Genomic DNA, 24,257 nt, shown 5'->3' with positions numbered 1-24,257 from the left:
CCACACACAAACACTACACTCTCACAAACACCATCTTTCTTTCCCCCACCATTTTTTAAATTATGTCTTTTTTATTTTTTTAGGATTTTAATTATGTGTTTTTTTTATTTTTAGGATTTTAATTATGGTTTTTATTTTTATATATTTTTTTAGGATTTTAAATTGTAATTTTCTTTTATTTAATGAAGTGTGTTTTTATTAATTGAATTTGTTGGAAATAAAAATAAAAAATAAAATTGAATGAATAGTTAAGAGATGAGATAGTTAAGAAATGGATGGATGCATGTGCTGTCTCTTAGTTAAGAGATGAGATAAAAAGTGCAGTGAGGTCCATAAATAATGAAGGAATGAAATGATTAACAGACGGTATTGAGACACGGATGCGGATGGTCTTATGTTATAGTATTTCATATAGTTTAGTCCACGGTTAGCATTATTTGATATAATACATTATATACACAGGAGTATATATTTAATGGAAATGGGATTCAATCCACCCACACGCAGAAACGAATAAGAAATTAGACGGAATAATCTTTTTTCGATACGAAAGTATTTTTGTTTTTAATTTCTTCTATTTCATATGCCTAGAATATTTTGACACCAATAAATATTTTTCTTTGCCTGATAATAAAATATATTGCAACTTGGTTTCTTCTTCATGCGTTGTGATTGGGAAAGAAGCACCTTTTACATTAAGAAATTGCAATCAAATTAAAGAGATTTTTGCCTTTGGAATTAGGGATTATTTTACTCACAAAAGTGATGTCTTTTGTTTTGGGTAAGGAGGAGTCTCGTGTTACACGATCATAATTAGAAGAATTAAAATTTGAAATTTATTTGAACAGAGAGACATAAATACGTTCAAATTTCACCCATCTGTAGAGTCATGATTTTTTACTAAACAGAGTACTATAAAAACTAAGTAATATTATATTGTATTAAATTTGAATCTAAATAAAATTGAATTATATTGTGTGACACGAACGGCGTTCATGTTGACACGTGGTGAGGAAATCAACGTGCGAAACAAAGCCATGCAACCAATGATCAAGATGCAATAGATGTGAAAGAGAAAGGGAAAAGGAGTATGAGTTCTTTAAATAATTTAAATCCATTGAACTTCAAATTTGATTTGAGAAGATTCTTAGCTTCAAAGTTAAGAATATAATTGGATTATTAGAGGGTCTGAACTGTACATTCTCAATATATTTAATTAATACTTAAAAGTTGAGAAAGCTCAAATTAATTTCAAGTGTCATGATAGGACCTCTATAGATATTAGAATATTTTAGATATGCTTGAGTAGTATATGCAAGCATATATTTACTTGTCCATAAACATAACCATTTTCACGCATCTTAGTTTCGAATTAAACAAAACTTTTGACTCGTTCACAAAAATGCAATCATAACTATCCGAAAAATGATGTTTCGAATACAATTATGTTGTTAAAACTTAAAACAAGGTCTCATTAAGGGGCAAAGAGACCCGACTCATTAAATGAGTACATGCATCAATGATCGATATAAGGCTAAAAATCTAAGGTTTGATACTTCATATGTGAATTATCAACATGTAGTATATTTTTTGCTATCGCTACAATAATTTGATTTTACTCAGCGTGCATAAAAAATAGAGACTATGGATTCTCCTAAACTAATTCTTTTTATCACAAGATCTATTTGTGGGGTGCAAAAAGCTGGTAGTTCAACATTTGTTGATGGCCACTTGTACTACTATAATGTTAATCCCACTACACTATAACTTTAAGGATCTTGTTTCAAATATATTCCACCACAAAACTAAAATGACAATAATAAAAAAAAAACTATGTGTTGATCAGCTCCATGTGAGCATTCGCCACGTCAGCCCAATCGTTGAACGCCACAATGGCCCGAGGGCTTCTTCGTCTTATCACTCTCACCAAAAGCAGTGTGATGTCTTTAGGTAGCACAAATCATTATCAAGAGAAACAAGTGTCAAATGATGGATATATAATTAAGGTGTTAAACTAAATAAGCCTAAAAAGGTCGTGTGTAATTAAGTTATTAAACCATGAAAATGATAGAGTTAATTTATACTATTATTATAATATCTTTTTAAATATTTGTTTATTGGGAGAGAATATGTGTGTGTATATAAGGTTGTGTGAGGAGTGTATGTTTTTGGTGAAGTACTAGGAGGAGTTTAGTGAGAGAAAGGCAACAGTCTCGAAGCTAGTTCAAACTAGTGGGAGCTGCTTGTCTGCAAGCTTAATTACACCACTCATCAAAGTTTTTTAAAAAAATTGTTGATATAAATATATTATTTGGTGACTTAGGGAGATTTGTTTTTTTGGGTGTGGTGTTGTTATGGCTCGGGGGAAGACGCAGATGAAGAGGATCGAGAATCCGGTGCACCGGCAGGTGACCTTCTGCAAGAGGCGGGCGGGGCTGCTTAAGAAGGCCAAGGAGCTGTCTGTGCTTTGTGATGCTGAGATTGGACTCTTTATTTTATCTGCCCATGGAAAGCTCTATGAACTTGCCACCAACGGGTATTTCATCTCTCTCTCTCTCTCTATATGTATTACTATGTTATTTGTTTATTTATATATTTTATAGAAGTCATTAATTAAATAAATTACTTAAGAATAAAAAATTGATCTATTTATTTTCTCTGAATAAAATAACAAATCCAGCTTTTAGTGTTAAACTATGTAGATGAAACAAAGTAGCAAACGCATGCTCACAAATGATGCTGGTAGTCGGAAAAATTCGATTTTAGGTCATCCAAAACATAATTCTGCCAACAAATGAATTAATTAAATTGTTTTGTATATATACATGCATGTTTCAAATTTGTTCTTGTTTATAATTAAATTGCAGAAGCATGAAAAGCTTGATTGACAAATATACAAAGTATAGCAAGGAATTCACAGCTGAGGAACCCAAAGAGAAGCAAGCTAACGAATTTATGGTACGTGAACACAACAGAAAAACCCTTAATTATATTTCTACGTACAAGATCTAAGATTCTGATCGTTTTAGTCTTAATTAATTACCCCAAAAAATAGAATATATATATAAGTAAGACAGAATCTGGTGCCTTTTCTGGTGTTGATCAAAAGATACAGTAATTAGGAGTATTAAATAAATGCAAAGCTGTCAAATAAGTGACCGCTTATTCAGTTATTCTTGCTTTTTGGAGACAAAACTACATGGGCAACATGAGAATATATTACTCCATTTAGATCAATCAAATAAAACTTTAATAAATTAATTACCTTTTTGCGAACCTTTATGTACTTTTAAACTCGATATATATTATTACATAATTAATTTTGAATTAAAAAATTAACATAGATTAAATATATAATATAAATATACTAACATGCAAATCATATATTGTATACACTCTCTTTTCATATCAGATAGACATAAAAAAAATTACAAGAATTTTATAGGGTGTTAATAATATTTGTAAATATCTTAAAACTATTTTAAAGTAGTCAAATGCATTTTCCATTTAGGATCTGAAAGAAGAGATTAACCTGCTGAAGAACGAGACAGAGATTCTCCAGAAAGGAATAAGGTAAATTATATATATACATATTTTCCAATTATTGACATAATCAAACACTACAAATTCATGAATTTTGCTTTGATTTATTTAGAAAAAAAAGGAATAATTTTGAAAATTACTTAATTTTTAGGTATATTTCTGGAGGGGGAGCTCCTGGTGCGATGACTTTGAATGAGCTGAGTGTTCTTGAGAAACATCTTGAGACATGGATTTATCAGGTTCGCTCTGCTAAGGTACGTTTTTTATACGCCCAAACAATATTATTTATCTCTTATTTTATTTCATTGTTATTCGAATTACATATAACATGTATTGATAAAATGAAATAGGAGAACAATTGACTTGTTTTAACACATGCATGAATCATGCATGGAATAATATTCTCACACTTTTTGTAACTTTATCTATTTAATACTGGAGTAGTACTTTTATTACTATTTTACAATAAACATTTTGGTACAGATGGATATTATGGCTCAAGAAATCCAGCTGCTGAAGAATAAGGTTAGACTGATTACAAAATTATTTATTAGATTTTTTTGCGATATATTTATAATATATAAATATAAGTATGCAATTATTATTGGATGATTAGTTCATTTTTAATCCTTCGCACATACTTATATATAAATATAATTAAGTATTCAATTATCTGCATTTTTTTTATTATCACATTATTTTCTAGTACAAAACTGAAATTGAACTTTATATTTATCTTGTCTAATGTAGGAAGGAATTCTTCAAGCAGCATACAACCACCTGCAAGAGAAGGTATATGTAATTTCAAATCACATTCATAAAAATATATATGTGCTCATATATGGTGGTTATGGAGTATATAGTATTAAACACAAAATTTAGAAGTTTTATTAATAACTAATTTAATTTTGTGCAGATAGATGAGCAATATGGGATGATTGAACTGACACCAATGCTGACTAACATTCAATACCCACTAACCACTAACATTAATCAGTACCCACTAACTATACCAAATCAAGAGATATACCAGTTTTAAATTAGCAAATATATGCCCATATATTTATTACTTTTAATTTGGGCATATTATTGTAAGGTTCGATGTAAGAAAATAAAATTGGTGTTTTCACTCGCTTTGACTAGACTTAGTTGGTGAGTGATGGAATTATATGGGTGTATGTGAAACTTGTACTTGTGATGTTATGTAATGGCATGTTTTTATTTTTCCGTTATTCGAAGATTTTAATTCACTTTATGTAATGACAAGTTTGTGTTAGTTTGTTCGTTCTTAAAGTATCTTTTTAATTTGAATATAGTTTGAATTTGTGAATCTAGATTAACCCTTTGTGTTTAAGATATATTTATATCAAAATGGGGTGTTATAGTTTTAAAAAATGTAGGAGTACTGTTTTTATTGTTATGTTAAGGGTTAATAGCCGGAAAATACACAGATTAATTCTGGTCTTTACCATCAATTTTGAATATAGTGAAAAAAAATATTAGCGTGTAACTAGTTTTCAACAGTCAAAGTTTACCCAAATTTAGTCTACGATAACATGTTAAAATGGCCAAAACGATGTTGTCTTGGTTTGAAGAGACATGTCACAATGTCTTGGTTAAAATGGCCAAAACGATGTTGTCTTGGTTTGAAGAGACATGTCACAATGTCTTGGTTAAAATGGCCAAAATAATGAATCTCATTAACCAAACACACTATATATTTAATCTGGGATATAATCTTGCAAACCGAAGTATTCCCTACTGTATTTATAAATTGTATTCATGCACCATTAAAGTAGAGGAGTATGTGATAAAGTTCATGACTGTATTAGAAAAAATTCTGTATTTGTTTTCATGCAATTAAATACTGGAAACGCGTGCCCATCTTTGGAATTCGTTGCGAATTCATGTCAAACGCAGTTGGCTATTAACTCAACAATCCCCAAACCACCCACACCAGAATTTAATAAAATGAAAAATAATATAATAATCCTTCTATTTAACTTTTTTTCTTAAGCAGAACAGGCAGTGTAGCCTATAGGTGGATGCAGAAAAAGATGGTGGCAGTGGCACAACTTTATTCAAATTATACATATTACTAATAATAAATCTACTAGTTCATTAAGGCTTAATCAACCACAAGCATTGCATATGTTTTATTCGAACTAAATTTGATGAAAAGGTGAACCGTGACATCATCTACAAATCTAAATTAGAGATTTTTTTTTATTAATTTCAACGGTCTTGAGATATATACATATTTTTAAAAATATTAGTTAGAAAATTTTTACAAACAACTTCTTCATAAAATTAAATCATAGCGATTTTAGTTTGATTCAATCTTATAGTTTCTCAACAAATAGAAAAATACCCTAGAAAATATTAAAATTGATTTTAAACACTAAAAAGTTCTACCAAAAAAATATATGAACGAATTAAGATATTTCAATTTTTAATTTATGAAGGTTGAACCGTTAAATAATAGTAATAAAGATTAAAGTATAGAGGCCATGAAGCTGTTAATATTTGACTTCCATCTATTAAAAAATTAATCTCAGTCTATTTTAGAGTTTAGTCTGTCTATCAAAATTAATCTAATGCTATAACTTGAAATCCCATATATATATATATAAAAATCTTTTTGTTTGCTATTTTATTCAAAATGTCTATTTCTCTTATTATTTTTCAGTTTCGCATAAAATCCGTATCTTCGACCAATGCGACTATTTTTATAGATAAATGAAGTATTTTTCTGAAGAAATATGTTACTTGAACATAACTAGTTGGAGAGGTGGTGAGTTTCGAATCATTCTTTTATGAGACAAAATGCACACTAAGAATTTCCAAACTTTCTCCATTGATAGGATTGTACAGTAAATTATGGGATTGATCTGAAGGATTCGTTCAAATTAATAAGGGAAGCAACAAGTATTTATTTCAAATTTGTTTAATTGTTTTTACACACAATACAATACTCCATTCCATTCCAGATTAATGTAGTCAATGAAGACACACTATTTAAACAGTAAAAATATAAATCCAGAAACATGCATCTTAAAATTAAAAATGATTGACTAAATTTGATAAGTGAGAAGAATAAGATGCACACAAAGCAAGAGTGAATAAGAAGTAAATAAAATATTGGCTGCATATTAACTTCACACCTTCGGTACGTGCCTAATTGTTATCAATCACTCATTTTTTTATTCATGCATCATTGGATTGTACGTGCAGCTGAGGCTTCCGGCAATCAGAGTAGATATATATGGAGTTAATTATGCGTCTGCTGCTTCTGGAATTCACAGGCAGAAATTTTGTGAGTTTTTTAATTGTTACCATGCAAATAAAATTGAGTGGTTCAAAAATAAAAATGTTAGGTAGGTAGAAATTAAAGACAATTTGATATACTCCGTATTTGTTATTATGATTAAATATTCTTAAAAAATTGATTTTACAAATTCATTTCTTTTATATTCTGTCGTAGCAATCAATCGAATATTGATTAGAAGTAGTACATAGAATTAATTGCTTCGACTTACTAATAGAAATGTGACAATGTCATGTGGGCAGGTGACTCGAATCCCATTCAATCAACAGATCAAAAACTTTGAGAACACACTCGACCAGCTCACGGATCGTCTCCGAGCCCTCGAGGTGCATTTTCTTCGTCGGTATGGGCAGCAACGACTACCTCATGCCCAACTACGACACCAAGAATCACTACAATGCCCAACAATATGCAGATCTTCTAGTCCGACAAAACTCACAACAACTCACTGTAAGTGAAAAAAAAACATTACTAGTGGAATATATACAGTATTTTCTAATTTTGAATTTAAGAAAATTTTATTTAAGTTATTTTGATTTTGATTACAATGAGTCCTCCACTGCAGAGACTGTACAATCTCGGAGCTAGGAAGTTTGTGATCGCCGGATTAGGGCTATTGGGCTGCATTCCAAGCATCCAAGCTCAGAGTAGGAACGGTGTGTGCTCCAAGGAGGTTAACCAGCTAATTGTCCCGTTCAACACGAACACGAAGGTCATGATAAACAACCTCATCTGTAATCTTCCCGGAATCCAGTTCTCCTACATTGACATCCACAACATGTTCCAAGATCTCCTGGCTAATGCTAGATCATATGGTAGGTACCCTGAATTGATCAAGATTCTATTTTGACTCAAGAGTCTGGCACTAAATTTGATTGAATGATTGATTAGGTTTCAGCGTGGTGAACCGCGGGTGCTGTGGAATTGGGAGGAACAGAGGCCAGATAAGTTGTTTGCCGATGCAGACGCCGTGCCCTAATAGGAACCGATACATTTTCTGGGACGCTTTTCACCCGACAGAGGCTGTGAACGCCTTGTTTGGGAGGAAAGCCTTCAATGGGGGCACTGATGTATTGTGGCTTATCCGTTTAATATAGAGCAACTTGCTCGCCTATGAAGTTCAGGGCTCTAGGGCCAATTAATTTGTAAGAAGAGAAGATGGTTGTTTCTATTTTGGTCATATTTGTTAAGTAGCTTAATTGATTTCTGATTAATGAATGTGTGGGTTTAGACATTTTCGCTTCGATTTAAGACGAAAAGCAGTTCACAATTGAATGTGTCATGTGGTTCTTGAACTCCAATATATTCGTGTCTTGCCACCTAAGAAGCGCTTCATTGTATTTTAATACTAGCATATAAGTTCAGGAGGTCAGCATTACACATATTTTCTTACCAAATTTGCAGAAATAATACTCAATTTTTATTTAAAAATAAACAATTGATTTAGATATATGAGAGCTCAGATTCGTGAGTGTCTAAATCATTTAAAAACTCCTTGAAACTGAAGCAATTGTACAATAATTCAGATGAATACAAGGAAACAAGAACTCTTTCTCTATGGCCAAGCATTCTACCAAAAAGCGTATTGTTGTTTTAACGAACCTTACGAGCTTTCTCCTCCTGACCTAATCCAAGTGATTTCTGCGCATCCGCTATACCATCGGGGTCTGCGCAAGAAAATGGCACGAAGTTAAAAACATGATGACACATAACTCAATTGATAAGAAGCATCTCCTCAAACCATTAGGTCGGGGTTTGAGTCATCCAGTTTGTGAATTGTAAGTTTGTTACAAAAAAATAGTTCAAGCCAGCATAGTGTTTTCTTTTTTCTAAAGCTTTCGCCTATGGTTGGAGGAGGCAAACAGGATTAATCATGAATCATTTTAATCGCGATAGATGCATAAAACAAATGGAATAGAACTAGGAAAAGTGATAGTGTGAAGAAGAAGAAGAAGAAGAACTCACCAAAGAACTGTGTGAAGATCCTTGTGAAGAAGGATAAATTGCGCGAGACATTGTATGCCATTGTTGGAGGAAGGGGCTTCACAATCGTATCAATGCTGAAGACGTTTTGAAGGAACTGCAAAAACACAACATTTGGCATTAAACAGCAAGCATATCAAAGCATAATTAATCAACTAATCTTTCAATCCTCCAAAAAACAAGAAAAACAAAAGCAAATGAGACTTTAACATCATCAATGAAGAGCATTTTCAATATCAAACATCTTGGCCACAAATTATCTTAAAAGCAAGATATCATTTCTTGGCATATTAGAATCATGAATTCCGATCAACAGCATCGACTATTTGATAACTCACTTCTTCAAAAAACTAAAGCAAATGAGACCTATTCAATTATCATCATCAATGGAGAGCATTTTCAATGTTAAACATCTCCGCAAACACATTTTCATCAAAAACTAGTTAACATTTTTAGCTGCTCTCAAACATAAGAGAGGCATTTTCTCAAACACCACGGGCGCATTGCTATAACTCACTCTATACTCAAATAAAAACCTAATCTCCAAAACACAGACCTAAAATCAGAGGAGAGATTGCAAAATGCACACAACAACTAGTTGAAAAATCAAAACGTAAAAATGGATAAGATTTCAATTCACCTGGAAATTGCGCTGGAAGCTGTAGCGAAGTTCAGGGTCGATTTCAGTGAGAGAATCCTCCCCAACGGCGTCGTTTTTGGAACCGAACGTCTTCTTTCCGGGGACGTGCATTTTGGGTGTTGCACCGGGCTGTGACGACACCTTCAACTTTGCGTCCTTGAATTTGTCGTCTTCTTGTGGGCCCATCCTCCATGGCGCTGATGACAGCAGCTCTTTCTTCTTTTGCGCCATGATTGCGATTGATTACAGCTGTTCGTTTCTTTGGTTTGTGCAGTCGTGAATTTGAAGAAGAAGAAGATATGGATAGAATAGTGGGGTTATACGACGCCGTTTAGTGTTCTCTCAGAGATTTTTGCAAATTTGCCCTTCAGGTTCTTCATAATTTAGGATATCTCACTAACTTATTTTTTTTGCTTCTCAAATTTCATTTTCCAATATAAAACTAATCTCGGTATTAATGATCTTATTACTTTTATTCCAATACTTATTTAACAAATTGTATCTATTCAATTTCAATCTTCCCAACTTATTTATCCTCATTTTTTAGACTTGTTTAATCAATTTGCATCATGGCACAACTAAAATTGACAAAATTATGAAAATGAGTTGGAAATAAGTTGGGATATTGGAATATAATTAACACATTAATTAATTGCTACAAATTGGGACATAATTATAAATTATAAAGGTTTAAATAAAAATGATATAATCCCTAAAAGTCATGATATATTATTCAATCACTAATCCTTCCAATGAAATCAAAACAGGTTGGAAAATGTAATAAAATTGAAATAGGCATGCCATAATCAAAATGATGAATATGCTATACTTTAATAATTTCATGATATATTATCCAGAAAATCTCGTACAATCAATACGAATCCATAAATTCAAAAAATAAAAAATTAAGAAACACAAAATATAGTTTGTCACACACGTATAATAATGCGACCAAGTTTATGTTTATGGACAAAAAGGTCTACCCGAAATAGTCCTATGACTAGGGATATTGAAATGCCTAATTCTCCCTTCTTGCTCAACCAAGTATCCCTCACACAACAATTCCTTTGAAAACCTATCTTCCACAACCCTATCCACATCATGCACAAACACATCACTCTCCCCACTCTCTCTATTCCTCGCCATCAACCCGGCCGTGTAGATTGCGCTCATCCGCCCGGGCGCCCCATCAAAGTACCCGGTCGGGGCGTCCACCATGATCAGGTCCCACTCCACGTCGTAAACCTCACTCGGAAATCCAGACAGCGCTAGCTGACACTTGGAGAATCTAGGGTCACTCACGACCCTACATTCTTCTCTGGAGGCCACCTCCAGAAGCTCGTCGGCCTGGGACACTTTTGTGTCATAGGTCACGTGGTATGCCTTGAGGGACGGGATCTGTTCCTTGATTTGTGCGATCCACTCCTTGTCCTCTTCTAGGAAGACGGTCCGGCCGCCATAGTTAAGGGACGTCCACATCAGGCTGTCGTGGCCCAATCCGAAGACTAGGAAGTTGCATGGTGATTTTTTTTCGAGGATTTTGAGGGAAATGGAGATTTCTTTTAGTGTTTGTTGTGGGGTGAAGTTTAGGGTTGCATAGTGGACTAGTGAGTGGGCTAGGGAAGGTGGGATTTTGGTGCATGATGGTGGGGGGTTGGAGAGGGAAGGGCAGCTCTGCGATGAATTCGAGAGGCTGAGGGTTGCCGGAGTGGAGGGGGTGGGTTGGGGGTAGGGGAATGTTGATCGGAGGATCAAGAAGAGGAAGAGGAGGAAGAAGAAACATATCAGGATTGTCTTGAGATTGTAAGGGTAGCATGGTTTACCTCTCATGTCTAGTGGTTAAATTGGACCAAAATCAAGTAATTGAAAAAGTGGGAGAAGATTTGAAGGTGGGAGTTTGTAGATTAATTGGTGGGGAAACAAGAAGGATATGATTTTTATGGGTGATTTTTGGTTTTGCTTTATTTAGTCTTGGAGTTGAAGCAATGAGTTGTTGTGGGTTGATTGGGACATGTGAACTTATAATGATTGGTTGATGTTATGTTAATTAGGTGGGGTATTAGATGGCATTGAGGTTGTTATTTCTTATCTAACAAGTGACTTCGAAGGTTATATAGTCCTAGTGTTAAAATATTGTTGTATTGTTAGATATTAAGTAGTACTATATGTTACAATTAGAGAATTGGATGGTGCTTCAGGCTACATAATTTTATAAAGTATTTAGTTAGTTAACATAACGCTTTCAGCAACTATTAGGTGGTAAGATGACAATGTTTAAACTATTAATCTCACTCTTTATATGAGAGATGTCATGCTTATTCCTCTTCAATAATTATATTCATTTTTATAAGAAAAATCGTCAAATCATCAATATTTAGTATTTCACTATCATCAAAACATAACACGAAAATTTCCTTTGTTATGGCATCCTCAAATTCAAAACACAAAATAGCAATATATTAATATAAGGAGGTCATGAAAAATTATAAGATTATTTCCAAAAAATTAGAGATTACATATATATATATAGTATTCACGATAATATTTTTCCATGGGAGTTCTACCAATACACAAGAACTTCAGCACCTGCGAACACAACTGGCAGAAGACAACATAAACCGGTCATCTATACACAAAAATGTCTATATCGATCTTTAAATACTGAGTTGTCTATATGTTTTGATTATAAATGGGTGAATCCTTAAATAATGCATATAAGTTTCTATATAAACAAAGAAAAATAATGATATTAGTTAAATATCTTGCTTTAAAAGGTTCATTTTGTATTTTGGGCTACTAAAACTATGGGCTGAAAATATGGCCCATAATTTTATTGACCATCAAAATTGTGCTTTTGAAAAATAAATTTAATAGTTTAATTCTATATTTATAAATCACATAATTTTAAATAATATACATTTCGATATTTATAAATCACAAAATTTTAAATAATATACATTTCGCATAACATATAATACTCGTCCATTCTACCAACTAGACCATTTGATACACTCATCGAGAAATAACATATAATTCAATAAAGACGCGATGGCAAAGTAGGTTCCATGAGTAGGGAAAGTCGATGTTTAGGATGTGTGCTGAGTCCGTACTCCTCTTCGAGAGATACATCTTCAGGCCTCATGCCATTGACCAATTTTAGGTCAAATCCATGCAACAAATTAGCCAGCATGGTTCGAACGACCTTAAGTCCGAGGTTAATTCCAGGGCATACCCGCCTACCCGAGCCAAAGGGGAGCAACGCGAAGTTGCTCCCCCACGCTTCAGGTTCCTTACCTAGAAACCTCTCAGGAAGGAACTCATCTGGGGAGTCCCACGACCTGGGGTCCCTACCTATGCTCCACACGTTGACAAAGACAGTTGTCCCCTTTGATATGTCGTAGCCTGCAACGTTACAGTCTTGCATCGCGTAATGGGGGGCTAACATTGTGCCCACCGCGTGAAGCCGGAATGTCTCCGTCACAATGGCATCCAAGTAGGGCAATTGAGAGATGTCGTCCTCTTCTACCCATCTCTCTCTTCCAATCACTTTGTCCAGCTCTGCTTTCGCCTTCTCAATTATACGTGGTTGTCTTAGAATTTCATGTATAGCCCATTCGATCGTTGTGGCAGATGTATCCATGGATCCCACTATCAAATTCTACAATTATACAAAACTTTTGTAAATTAAAAAAAAAAAAGGCAAAGTTAATAAACTCAAAATTATTGTACCTGTATCAATGCCTTGACACAATCCCTTGTGAGCTCAACTTCAACCTTATTACCATCCTTAGCTAGTTGCAATAGAGTATCCACAAAATCTATAGGGGCAACTTCCTCTTTCTCCGCAACTCTTCTGGCTAAATGATCATCAATCACATAGTTGTAAAACTTATCCATTTTCTTGTTCAAGGCCTTCATTTTCTTGACATATCCTTGCAAATCAAATGGACTGAGCCATGGAATCCAATCTCCAACGTTAAAAACTCCAGAAAGCAAAAACCACTCATCAACCATCTTGTGCAATTCATCCATATTTAAGACAGGATTTTCCTCACTAAAATACTCATCTCTTGATAGCATCTTCCATGTAGTTGTCAAACTATAGCGCGACAAGTGGTCTTTCAGCACGACAGGCTTGCCAGCGAGGGCCCGTATGTTTGAATAGAAATATTGCCTCTCAGCAATACGTACTTGCTCATAGAGCTGGACCTTCTTATTGTTGAAGACTTCATTGGAGTAAATCCTCCGAGTCTGGCGCCAGTATGGGCCATGTGGGGCCCATGCTAGGTCCTTGTAGTTGTAGCTGGTGTATTTGCCAGCTGCAAGTGAGGGTCTGGAGGCGAAGCTCGCATCATGAACCCTCAGGAACTGTTTGGCCATCTCGGGCGATGATGCAACCACAACCGGATATTTTCCGAACTTGAGCTGCATAATGTCGCCGTATTTTCGGGATAAGAGGTGAAAGGATTGATGTGGGACTGGGCCAATAAGGTTCAAGTTTCCTATGATAGGCCATGGTTTTGGACCTGGTGGGATTTTCCGGTTTGGTTTGGTTCGGATTAGTTTTGAGGCAAAGGCTATTACAACTGCATATAGTAAGGCAAAAAGAATCCAAGAACTATCCATTTGGCTGTGGAATTTGTTGTTTTGGAGGTGAAAATTTTACCTGTATATAAAGATTAAATTAAGCTTCTGTATATGTAACATGCTAGGTAGGATTCAACTTCGACCTTCTTTATATTTTTTATACTATTAATTTAATGAATTTGTTTATACACAATGCGATAAATTTTGTCACGTGAATAGACGTGGACTGATGCACTAGAACGTTTAATTTGTCGCAGTCCTATTGTACTATTCTGAGGCAATGCATCATATATATATCACATGTTTTCGTTATCAAGGTTGTAATGTGGTGATAATAATTGCAATAAATGTTTGGTGAGTTTTGAATGGTTGCGCTTGAATTTGTAGAAAAATATCAACTCAATTTCTGTGTTTGTATTAAAGGAAAAATAACTTAAATAAGAAAAAAGAATTGTTATGGTGGTGCTGTATACAATTTGATAACTATCACTATTTTCCCAACACAATTAATTTATGGCAGAACTTGGACTTCTAACCTCATCACTAGAGAAAAAAAAAAACCTCATCACTAGAGATTCATCCCACTAAATCTTGATTAAGTACATAATTTTTGTCAACATATTGCAAAGAGTCGTAAATGTTTTGCCCGAAGGGCGAAATGGGGGAGGTAGGGGGCAGACGGGCTTCAGCCGACTCCGGGGCGAGGACGCGGGGAAATGGGGGCGGACACGGCTATAGGCGCGGCGCCTAGAGTGGCGACACCGACCGCCGCGGCTATAGCCGATTTTAATTTTTTCTTACATTTTAATTCACCTATAAATACACCCCACTCCATTCATTATTTTCACACCATTTCAACTCTACATCTATAAAAATTTCTCTCACTACAATTTGGGGTCGGAAATGAATAATTTGTAGAGAGACAACTGGAATGCTCTGATTCAACAGGTGCAACACCAGGCCGCCCAGGAGGAAGCGGCCCGTTTGGCGGAGGAGGCGGAGAATGCGGAGGATGCGATCCCTCGTGCCATTACTCATCGGCGGACAATCCCACGAGACCACGTCGGTGCGCACCAGCGTCTAATGGATGATTACTTTGTGGATAATGAAGGGGTTGGCAGCGGAAGCGTGCGTTCTAACGGATCACATAATACGGATCTATTTAGCAGATTATTTAAACAAAATCTATTCGCGTAATTATCACATGTATCATGCTCATAACTTGAATTACATACATGCTTTAGCACAAAAATCTCTAAAACATGCTTGCTACGGAGTTAGCCAATTTATCTCGTTGATTCTCCAAAGAATCGTCGATTGCTCGCGCCTTCTCCACGATGATCTTCAATACTAGACCACAGATCTTCTGACTGGTGTCCCGAACTGTATTCCGACATCAGGGTGGGCTGATCTCATCGAAACACTAGGACTCGAATAAAGAAGACAGAACTTTCTCACGGAGGAGGAGCTGAAAATCTCACGGAGGAGAAATTCCTTAAGAAAAATCGTCCCCCTCTCTCAATTTAGAGTGGACAAAAATTTCACTCAAAAAATTGTTATTTCTGTCTCTTTTATTCTCCTATTTATAATAGTTCATATTGGGCCCAGTCAGGGATCTATGGAAGGTTTTGGATATGGGCTCCCCCAATTAGCTTTTTACTAATTAAATTGAACCCACAATTTAATACAAGCTTATATTGGAATATCACGAGCAGCCACGACAGACGTAATATTGAACTCCCCATCCAAATCTGAAATTATAAGTATTCCGGGTTTCCATTTTGTTTATTATTTATTTCCCGCGCTTAAGATAGAAATGTCCATTAATTAATTAAAGTCTGCTATGGACTTAATTAATTAACATCTTATTAATTCCAAGAGTAGACTTAGCAAGAAACACTTATTTATTATTCATAGAATAATAAAACTCCAACTGGCAAGTTTCCGAATAATAAAACCTTGTTCAAGCTCCTCTTGAGGACATTATCAAACGAGACTCACCTCGTGCGCGATTCAACATAATAGCAATCCTAGCACCGCTAGATAATGATCACCACAACCCAATATACCTGGATCGTTGGGTGATGAAAAACCCGCACCTTTGGTAAGTCAAAGTAGTAGATACTCAATATCGTATGCTCAATGCTAAAGTACATTGATTAAGAACTAAATATTTATGAAGACACCGTCTTTCAGTAGATAGCATAAAGACACGTCTTGCTGTTAGATCCATTCAGTGCTATACCACACCAACGTCATCTTATTTCAATAAGGCTTAGAAATAATCAGACTGACATTACAACCTTTCACGATAGGTAGCCAAAGCCTATCTAGGTTGTGAAATTCTTCTTTTTCTTTTGCAAAGCATTGCATAGAACCGACTGTAGTTACCTTAAAGTGGACGACGCCCACAACCAGTCTACTAAGCAAAAGACTTAGGCTTTGTTTACTTCTTATGCATTTAAATGTTTATAAAACATCTCTTAAAGCACAAGCAAACACAATGTAATAATATACTGATTCTATTCGTGCGAAATGCTCGAATAATACTGAATCGGGTCAAAAGTGGATTGTAGAGTTTTTACGTATACATGCAACGTTCTATTCGTGCGAACTCTCGCTCGAAACATGCTTTTCAGTATACTAACCCTAACAATCTCCCACTTATACTCAAAACATGCTTTCGAGTATACCCACTGCCAAAAACTCTCCCACTTATACACAAAGCAGGTATTGAAGCTAGATATATCGAACTACCACTCATTTCACATCATGTTTCAAACATGTTGCCACAAAGGCAATTTCTGTGAAAAATCTGCTTGGTTGTTTTCTGATAATATCTTTTCAACCACTATGTCTTTGTTGCGTACTTGATCTTTAATTAATTTCATCTCTCTATGTGATTGCTTAGCTTATGATCTCGTGTTCCTCTTGAGTTAACCTTTGCTAGGGTAAAAATACTCATAGGTATACTCAAACTTACGATCAAAGCTACTAGGAGTATACTCCTAATGTAAACACATAAACTGAGGATGACTTACTCGATCACTGATTAGTCATAAGACTTAGTCAGTGTAACCCTAAGGACATTACATGAATGACTGGTAAACTAGAATATAGCGATTAGTCTTTCTCAAGTACTATGGTATATTCATTACCTCAATCAAAGTCCTTTGCCATGGTTAATATGATATATACTTGCTATGCAAGAGCACAACTAATATCAAACTTAGTACACATCATAGCATACATGAGACATCTATCTGCAGAACTAGTCTCATAATTCTTGTTCTTACTAAGCGTCAAACGACACTTGACTAGAGACAAGACAATTCCATCTTGAAAGGTAAAAACCTTTGCATGGAAATTCTAATGCTAAAATGTTCCAAGCTATGTGTAGATATAGGATTCCTAAGAGAATTTCAACATTCTTTCTAGCAATCTTAAAGACTTAGATGCTTAGAATGTAATTAGTTTCTCTTAAATCCTTTATCTTAAACTGGGTAGACAACCAGTTTCCTACGCTAGATGCCAATCTTAGTTGTTTGCAACTTTTGTAGATTTCATCATCGTAGAGTACCAATAATACCATATTTAATGCACTTTCAACTTCCTTGTGCTTGCAAACATTTATCTCTGATTTAGATGCTTGCCTAAGACCACAAAGGTCTTCTTAAGTCTCCAATCATGTGTTTCTTGCCCTCTATTACATACCTAATAGGATGTTCCATGTAGATGATTTCTTTAAGACTTCTATTAGTAGAAAGCTGTCTTGACAATCATGATACATACATTCTAATTATGTGAGTACTGATAGACAATAGGATCAAACAAATCTTGGCACAACGACAGCGAGAAGATGATATTTCTCAATGGGCATAGCCCATTGTCATTGTCTAGCCATTTGAGATCCACATTTACACTTGCAAATGCACTAGCTCCCACTGACTGACACAACCTGTAGGTAGTATTGCAAGTCTTGTAAAACATGTTGTCTATCTAAGATTGTAGTTTGGAATCTATCACCTTTCCAAGGATGAATATCCAAATGAACCAATTCTACATAGTAGTTAAAGGGAATATGTTCAAGTTAATCTAAGACCGAGTCTTGCGACACTCTTAGACCCATGAACTTGTTATGTTCCTGGGAACACTCCCACTACGACATGGTTCTCACAATATTAGGTGTTGAAGTTGATTTTATTAGTGCAAAAGTTTCTAATGGTATGACTCTTTGGAAATATGGAAAATCTGATATCTCTCTTTTTATCTTGAGAATTATCACATTGTTAGGCTTGTAGTTCATCTCTTGATCTTCATACAAGAATTGTATCTTTGAAGATTACAGAACTCATAATCTTACATCATTTGGGACAACCTTAAAACATACCTCAGTACTCAACTCCAATTACTTGGATACCTTTCCAACATGCGTTGGAACAACATTACACCTTGAGATGTACTAGACTAGAGTCGCTCTAGTCCACAACTCGTGTTTTGTAGAAGGTACTGATGATGGTAGTTTCTTTAAGGTGTATCTCGTTATATCTAACGTTTATTCCATCAATGATAAGATTTTCATGAGTACAGCTCATCACTTAATCAAACTTGTCTTAGAAAGACTTCGATTCCTTCTTACATTACTATCTCATTCTTTAGAAGAATGCTTGGATTCGTCAAAGGAGATTGGACTCCCACTACTGATCATAACTGAGTCAAATGACCCTAACTCATAGTGCATCAGACAGACATTTTCGACTTTCAAGCTATTTAACAAATTGTTAAAATCTTGATAGTCTAGATCAGTTTGAACAATAACTAAGTATTTTCTTGGCCTTAAGACTAAGAGCCATAAATACTTTATCATTCATTGTTTAAGAAGTTGATGTGTTGTTTAATACTCAATTTTGTTGCATCTATATTGTTTCAATACTATGATGCCTTAAACATCAACCATAAAACAATAATCGAGCATTAACAGCTCCCACTGCAACAAAGAGCCTAACTGGATCAAGATCTCTTACTTAGAAGTGCATTTTCAAGTAAGTCATTGTCTTTTTGTAAAGAGGTCAATCTAACTTACAAAGCATCTTCACTCGCTTTAAACAAACTTTGATGACAATTCAGGCTCTCCCATTTCCATATCTTGTCTTTTGTTCAAATGAACTAGGACATAGGAAAAATATAGCCTATACGAAGTCGTCATCTATCATGTTACTTTCCTCCAACAGCAATATAATGACTAATATTCTGAAGGTTTTCTACTTTTCGGTTAAACCTTGTTTTAGTCATTTCTTATTACTCAAAGTGATGACTTGAGTCAGAAACTATTTGAGTGATCAAAAGATTCCTCAAAATATTCTGTCCATCTAGGATATTCCAATCGAATCATCTTGACAGATTCTATTGATATCCTTCTTTCATCGTCACTAACCAAGACTTGTCATGCTACTTAAAAGAAAATAGCTTGACCTTAATCCTTAAAGAACTCGTCAAGTACATGCAAAATGCATTCTCGAACAATCTTCGTGGAATTATGTCAAGGAGATAGAGGACATGAATCATTGAGTATAAACTCCAAGTTTTAGCGATGAGAATCTTATCCATTTACATTTTCAGTCTACATAATTTTGGCATTCGAGTTTATTTCTTTAAAGATCGGAGACAAAATATGAATGACATAATGAAGATTTGGCAAATAAACTTATTATCACATACTTATGCTCAATACATAATCGCAAATAACCACAAAACAATTATGTATCTTGCAACTGTAAAATTAAAATTTTGTACCCTCCATAGGAAGTTACGCATTAAAATTTTACAATTTTACTGGTCACAACACCGACGAATAGTCCAGAGACCGCAGCATGGCATGGCCGCCAAATGTTGCCTAAGCACGACCATCGAATTTAGCATTACAGAGTCTCATTTCTACAACACACTTCCATAACAATGCTCATGTGTTGCTAACAAGATCAAGCTATCTCATAAATTCTGTGTGAACTTCTGAATCTCGCAGTTTCTTAGGATTATTGTCCCCACAGAGCAGGTGGCGATAATATTGGAAACCACATTCTAGTTCATACTATTTATCTTCGAGAAATCCGCCCTCATGAACTCGCTATTTCTTAGGATTATTGTCCCCACAGAGCAGGTGGCGATAATATTAGAAAAAGCTTCATAAATTGCAGACCAATTGATGGAGACCATATACAACGCACTTGTTGTAATTATCGCTTAGATATTTTATATGGTTTTTGCATAATTATCATATAAGCAGATAAGACAGATAATCCACTTAAAATGATAAACACCAAATAAACAGATAAATCCATTTAATGCATGGCATTTAAACACACTGGATAATTAACGACATTATTTAATCTATTCAAGGGAGATTCAATTAGGATTTATCAACATAGTGTTGACTACCTAAATCCACTTAGGATTATTCTAGATTTTATTTCGATAAAATCTAATCCTTCAACTCAAGATAATGTTGATCTAGGATTATCATTATTTAAATCGTTCTAGGATATTACTAGATAGAATCGATTCCATCATAATCCATACGATGAATAAAATCCAATCAACCTAGATTTATACAAATCTTTAATTCTATTTAGAATAGATGTCTAGAATATATCAAACATTACTTAGGATTTCTTAGACAAATAAGTTTATCTAAATCCAATTAAATAAGGATTTTCTCATATATTATGTTTATCCCAATCTATCTAGGATATAATCCATAAGATAAGGATATCTTGGATTAATGTTTATTTTAATCCATCTAAGATTTGTCTTAATAGAATTAAATCTATTCAAATCTATAGGATAAAATAAATTAATATAAATATTAATCCTAATCCATCTAGGATTTATTCTTGAAATTAATCCATATAAATCCAAAGAATTAGATAATATTATATTATAATTATTCATATCTATCTTAGATTTATCTAGGAACAAATCCATACAAATCTATATGATAAGAATAAAATATTATATTATCACTATCCAAATCCAACTAGAATTTATCTATGAATAAATTCATATAAATTCATAGGATAAGAATAAAATAATATTATCATTATCTAAATCCATCTAGGAAATATCTAGGAATAAATCCATATTAATCCATAGGATATAGATAAATGATTAGATTATTATTTTCCAAATATAACTAGGATTTTATCCAAGAATAAAATCCATATAAATCCAATAAATAAGGAAAGAATCTAATTAATCCATGATTTGATATTAAATCAAATCTCATATAATATATATAATTCACAAAAGATATATTCCAATCTTATCACCATATTTATCTTGAATCTAGATGAATATTAGGAAACTATTAAATTATTCTCATCCATATCATCTAGGAATAAAATAATATTATTAATTTCCATAGATATAGATAATAATATAAATATTCCTAAAATCTCGTATAAATTCATAGGATAAGAATAAAATAATATTATCATTATCTAAATCCATCTAGGAAATATCTAGGAATAAATCCATATTAATCCATAGGATATAGATAAATGATTAGATTATTATTTTCCAAATATAACTAGGATTTTATCCAAGAATAAAATCCATATAAATCCAATAAATAAGGAAAGAATCTAATTAATCCATGATTTGATATTAAATCAAATCTCATATAATATATATAATTCACAAAAGATATATTCAAATCTTATCACCATATTTATCTGGAATCTAGATGAATATTAGGAAACTATTAAATTATTCTCATCCATATCATCTAGGAATAAAATAATATTATTAATTTCCATAGATATAGATAATAATATAAATATTCCTAAAATCTAGGCAAATCTTCCAAAAAGATTTTATTTCCCTTAAATAATAATATTTTAATGATATCTTTTAATAAAATAATTAAATAATCATTAAAATAATTCTCCATCGTTATCTCATCGTACGAGGTTCGCACGAACGATGAACGACGAAAGTCCGACGAGTTCGTCGTCAGATCACAACGCACCCAGCGTCTCGGCACCAACGCGCAGGGGGCGCGCTAGCGTCTCGGCCAGGTGACGCGTCGGGTGGCTCGGTTACTCGGCCAGCCCGTTGCCTCCGTCTGTGGCCAGCGTCGCGCACAAGGCGCAGATGCTCTCGGCCGTCTCGACCATCGGGTGCCGACGTATCTAGCCAGGCGTCTCGACGGATGGCGCTGGCTCTCCGCCAGCGCCTCGCTACCCGTCTCGGCCTATCTAGCTCGTCGGGCGACGCGTGCTCTCGGCCAGGAGCTTCCGCGGTGGCGCAGCTCCTCTCGGCCATCAGCTTGTCGCCTTCTCGGCTCTCCCGAGCCACGATGCTCCCACTCATGCGGCACACGTCGCGCCAGTCGGCGCGCACGTCTCGACCAGTGGCTTGGAGCTTCGTCTCGGCCTTCCGCCTAGGGTTTGGTCTCTCGGCGCCTCGGTGTCTCGGCCAGTTCTCGGTCGAACCGCCGCACCGTGCCAGCCTCCGTGTCGATCTCGACGCGGGTTCGTCTGGGGCGTGCGGTCTCGGCCGGTGGCGCGCACAAGCCCTCACTCGTCTGCGCGTCGTCCCGTGATCGTAGGTCCCCTGCTCCCACTGTCTCGACATCCCTATTTCAATCGCGCGTGGCGCGATCCGCCTCGGCGCGAATGCCGACGGATCGCACGTCTCGTACGATCGAAAAATTCAAGTTCCTTGATTCGATAGTTCTTGAGTTCATCATGCATAAATATTAAACAAAACACCAAGAACATGCTTCGCAATCAATTAACGCATGCATACATGAATTTCGCGAAATTTAAATCCAAATAATCAGAGCCAAAGACTGGCTCTGATACCAATTGAAGGGGTTGGCAGCAGAAGCGTGCGTTCTAACGGATCACATAATACGGATCTATTTAGCAGATTATTTAGACAAAATCTATTCGCGTAATTATCACATGTATCATGCTCATAACTTGAATTACATACATGCTTTTGTTAGGGTTTTGTATACTAGAAATCACCTTTCGAGTGATTGGATACTGTAAAACTCTAATGGTTATTTTCCAATAAATGCAACAGATTATTTTTGTCATAATGTTGTTATGTTTTACATTTAATGGTTGTTTATTGCATATTTAAATGTATGAGCAAACGTAACAAAGTCTAAGTCTTTGTTTTAGTAGACCGGTTGTGGGCGTCGTCCAATTTAAGGTAACACGGTCAGTTCTAAACAAAGAAAAATAAGAATTTCACAACCTAGATAGGCCTAGACTACCTATCGCGAAAGGTTGCAATGTCAGTCCGATTATTTCTAAACCTTATTGAAATAAGATGACGTTGGTGTGGTATAGCACTGAATGGATCTAACAGCAAGACGAGTCTTTATGCTATCTACTGAAAGACGAGGTCTTGATAATTAATTTTTTAATCAATGTACGTTAGCATTGAGCATACGATATTGAGTATCCACTACTTTGACTTACCAAAGGTGCGGGTTTTTCGTAACCCAACGATCCAGGTATATTGGGTAGTGGTGATCATTATCTAGAGGTGCTAGGATTGCTATTATGTTGAAACGTGCGCGAGGAAAGTCTCGTTTGATAACATCCACAAGAGGAGCTCGAAACGAGGTTTTATTATTCGGAACCTAGCTAGTTGGAGTTTGATTACTCTATGAATAATAAACAAGAGTTTCTTGCTAAGTCCACTCTTGGAATTCGAAATATGTTAATTAATTAAGTCTATAGCAGACATTAATTAATTAATGGATGTTTCCATCTTAAGCGCGGGAAATAAATCAAATACAATTAAAGGAAACTCGGAATACTTGTAATTTCGGATTTGGAAGGCAGTGCAATATTACTTCTGTAGTAGCTGCTCGTAATATTCCAATATAAGCTTATATTAAATTGTGGGTTCAATTTAATTAGTAAAAAGCTAATTGGGTGAGGCCTGTTCCAGATTCTTCCTTAGATCCCTGACTGGGCCCAATATGTGACTTATATAAATAGGAGAATAAAGGAGACAGAAAACACAACAATTAATTGCAAAAAATTTTCGCCCCCTCCTTGAGAGAATTTTCGAAAATTGTGCTCCCTCCGTGAGCTGAGTTCTGTCTTCCATTATTCGAGTCCTAGTACGTTGGTGAGATTTGCCCACACAAAT

General features: G+C 34.9%; 4 protein-coding genes and 1 pseudogene across 4 annotated transcripts; 2 read left to right on the top strand and 3 right to left on the bottom strand.

Moving 5' to 3' along the window:
• The first annotated feature begins 2,173 nt into the window (after window positions 1–2,173).
• Window positions 2,174–4,775, top strand: LOC121778431 (agamous-like MADS-box protein AGL12). The gene is made up of 7 exons (XM_042175781.1): window positions 2,174–2,536; window positions 2,868–2,958; window positions 3,512–3,573; window positions 3,695–3,797; window positions 4,027–4,068; window positions 4,294–4,335; window positions 4,460–4,775. Exons 1-7 carry the CDS (start codon window positions 2,355–2,357, stop codon window positions 4,580–4,582), a joined length of 645 nt encoding a protein of 214 aa, XP_042031715.1. The 5' UTR covers window positions 2,174–2,354; the 3' UTR covers window positions 4,583–4,775.
• Window positions 4,776–6,369: 1,594 nt separating this feature from the next.
• On the top strand, window positions 6,370–7,988 carry LOC121780063 (annotated as a pseudogene).
• Window positions 7,989–8,268: 280 nt separating this feature from the next.
• Window positions 8,269–9,792, bottom strand: LOC121780226. Its single transcript, XM_042177762.1, has 3 exons — window positions 9,495–9,792; window positions 8,837–8,951; window positions 8,269–8,538 (listed from the first exon to the last, which is right to left on the bottom strand). The coding sequence occupies exons 1-3, from the start codon at window positions 9,723–9,725 to the stop codon at window positions 8,465–8,467; spliced, it is 420 nt and encodes a 139-aa protein (XP_042033696.1). The 5' UTR covers window positions 9,726–9,792; the 3' UTR covers window positions 8,269–8,464.
• Window positions 9,793–10,297: 505 nt separating this feature from the next.
• LOC121780225 (glucuronoxylan 4-O-methyltransferase 1-like) lies at window positions 10,298–11,423 on the bottom strand. The gene has a single exon (XM_042177761.1). It carries the CDS (start codon window positions 11,322–11,324, stop codon window positions 10,458–10,460), a length of 867 nt encoding a protein of 288 aa, XP_042033695.1. The 5' UTR covers window positions 11,325–11,423; the 3' UTR covers window positions 10,298–10,457.
• A 973-nt stretch (window positions 11,424–12,396) lies between these two features.
• On the bottom strand, window positions 12,397–14,277 carry LOC121780375 (trimethyltridecatetraene synthase-like). Its single transcript, XM_042177966.1, has 2 exons — window positions 13,224–14,277; window positions 12,397–13,152 (listed from the first exon to the last, which is right to left on the bottom strand). Exons 1-2 carry the CDS (start codon window positions 14,118–14,120, stop codon window positions 12,529–12,531), a joined length of 1,521 nt encoding a protein of 506 aa, XP_042033900.1. The 5' UTR covers window positions 14,121–14,277; the 3' UTR covers window positions 12,397–12,528.
• Window positions 14,278–24,257: the final 9,980 nt, after the last annotated feature.

This window comes from Salvia splendens, chromosome 19 (assembly GCF_004379255.2).
Source record: "Salvia splendens isolate huo1 chromosome 19, SspV2, whole genome shotgun sequence".
Taxonomy (NCBI): Eukaryota; Viridiplantae; Streptophyta; class Magnoliopsida; order Lamiales; family Lamiaceae; genus Salvia; species Salvia splendens.
This window is presented reverse-complemented; position numbering and strand designations above follow the sequence as displayed.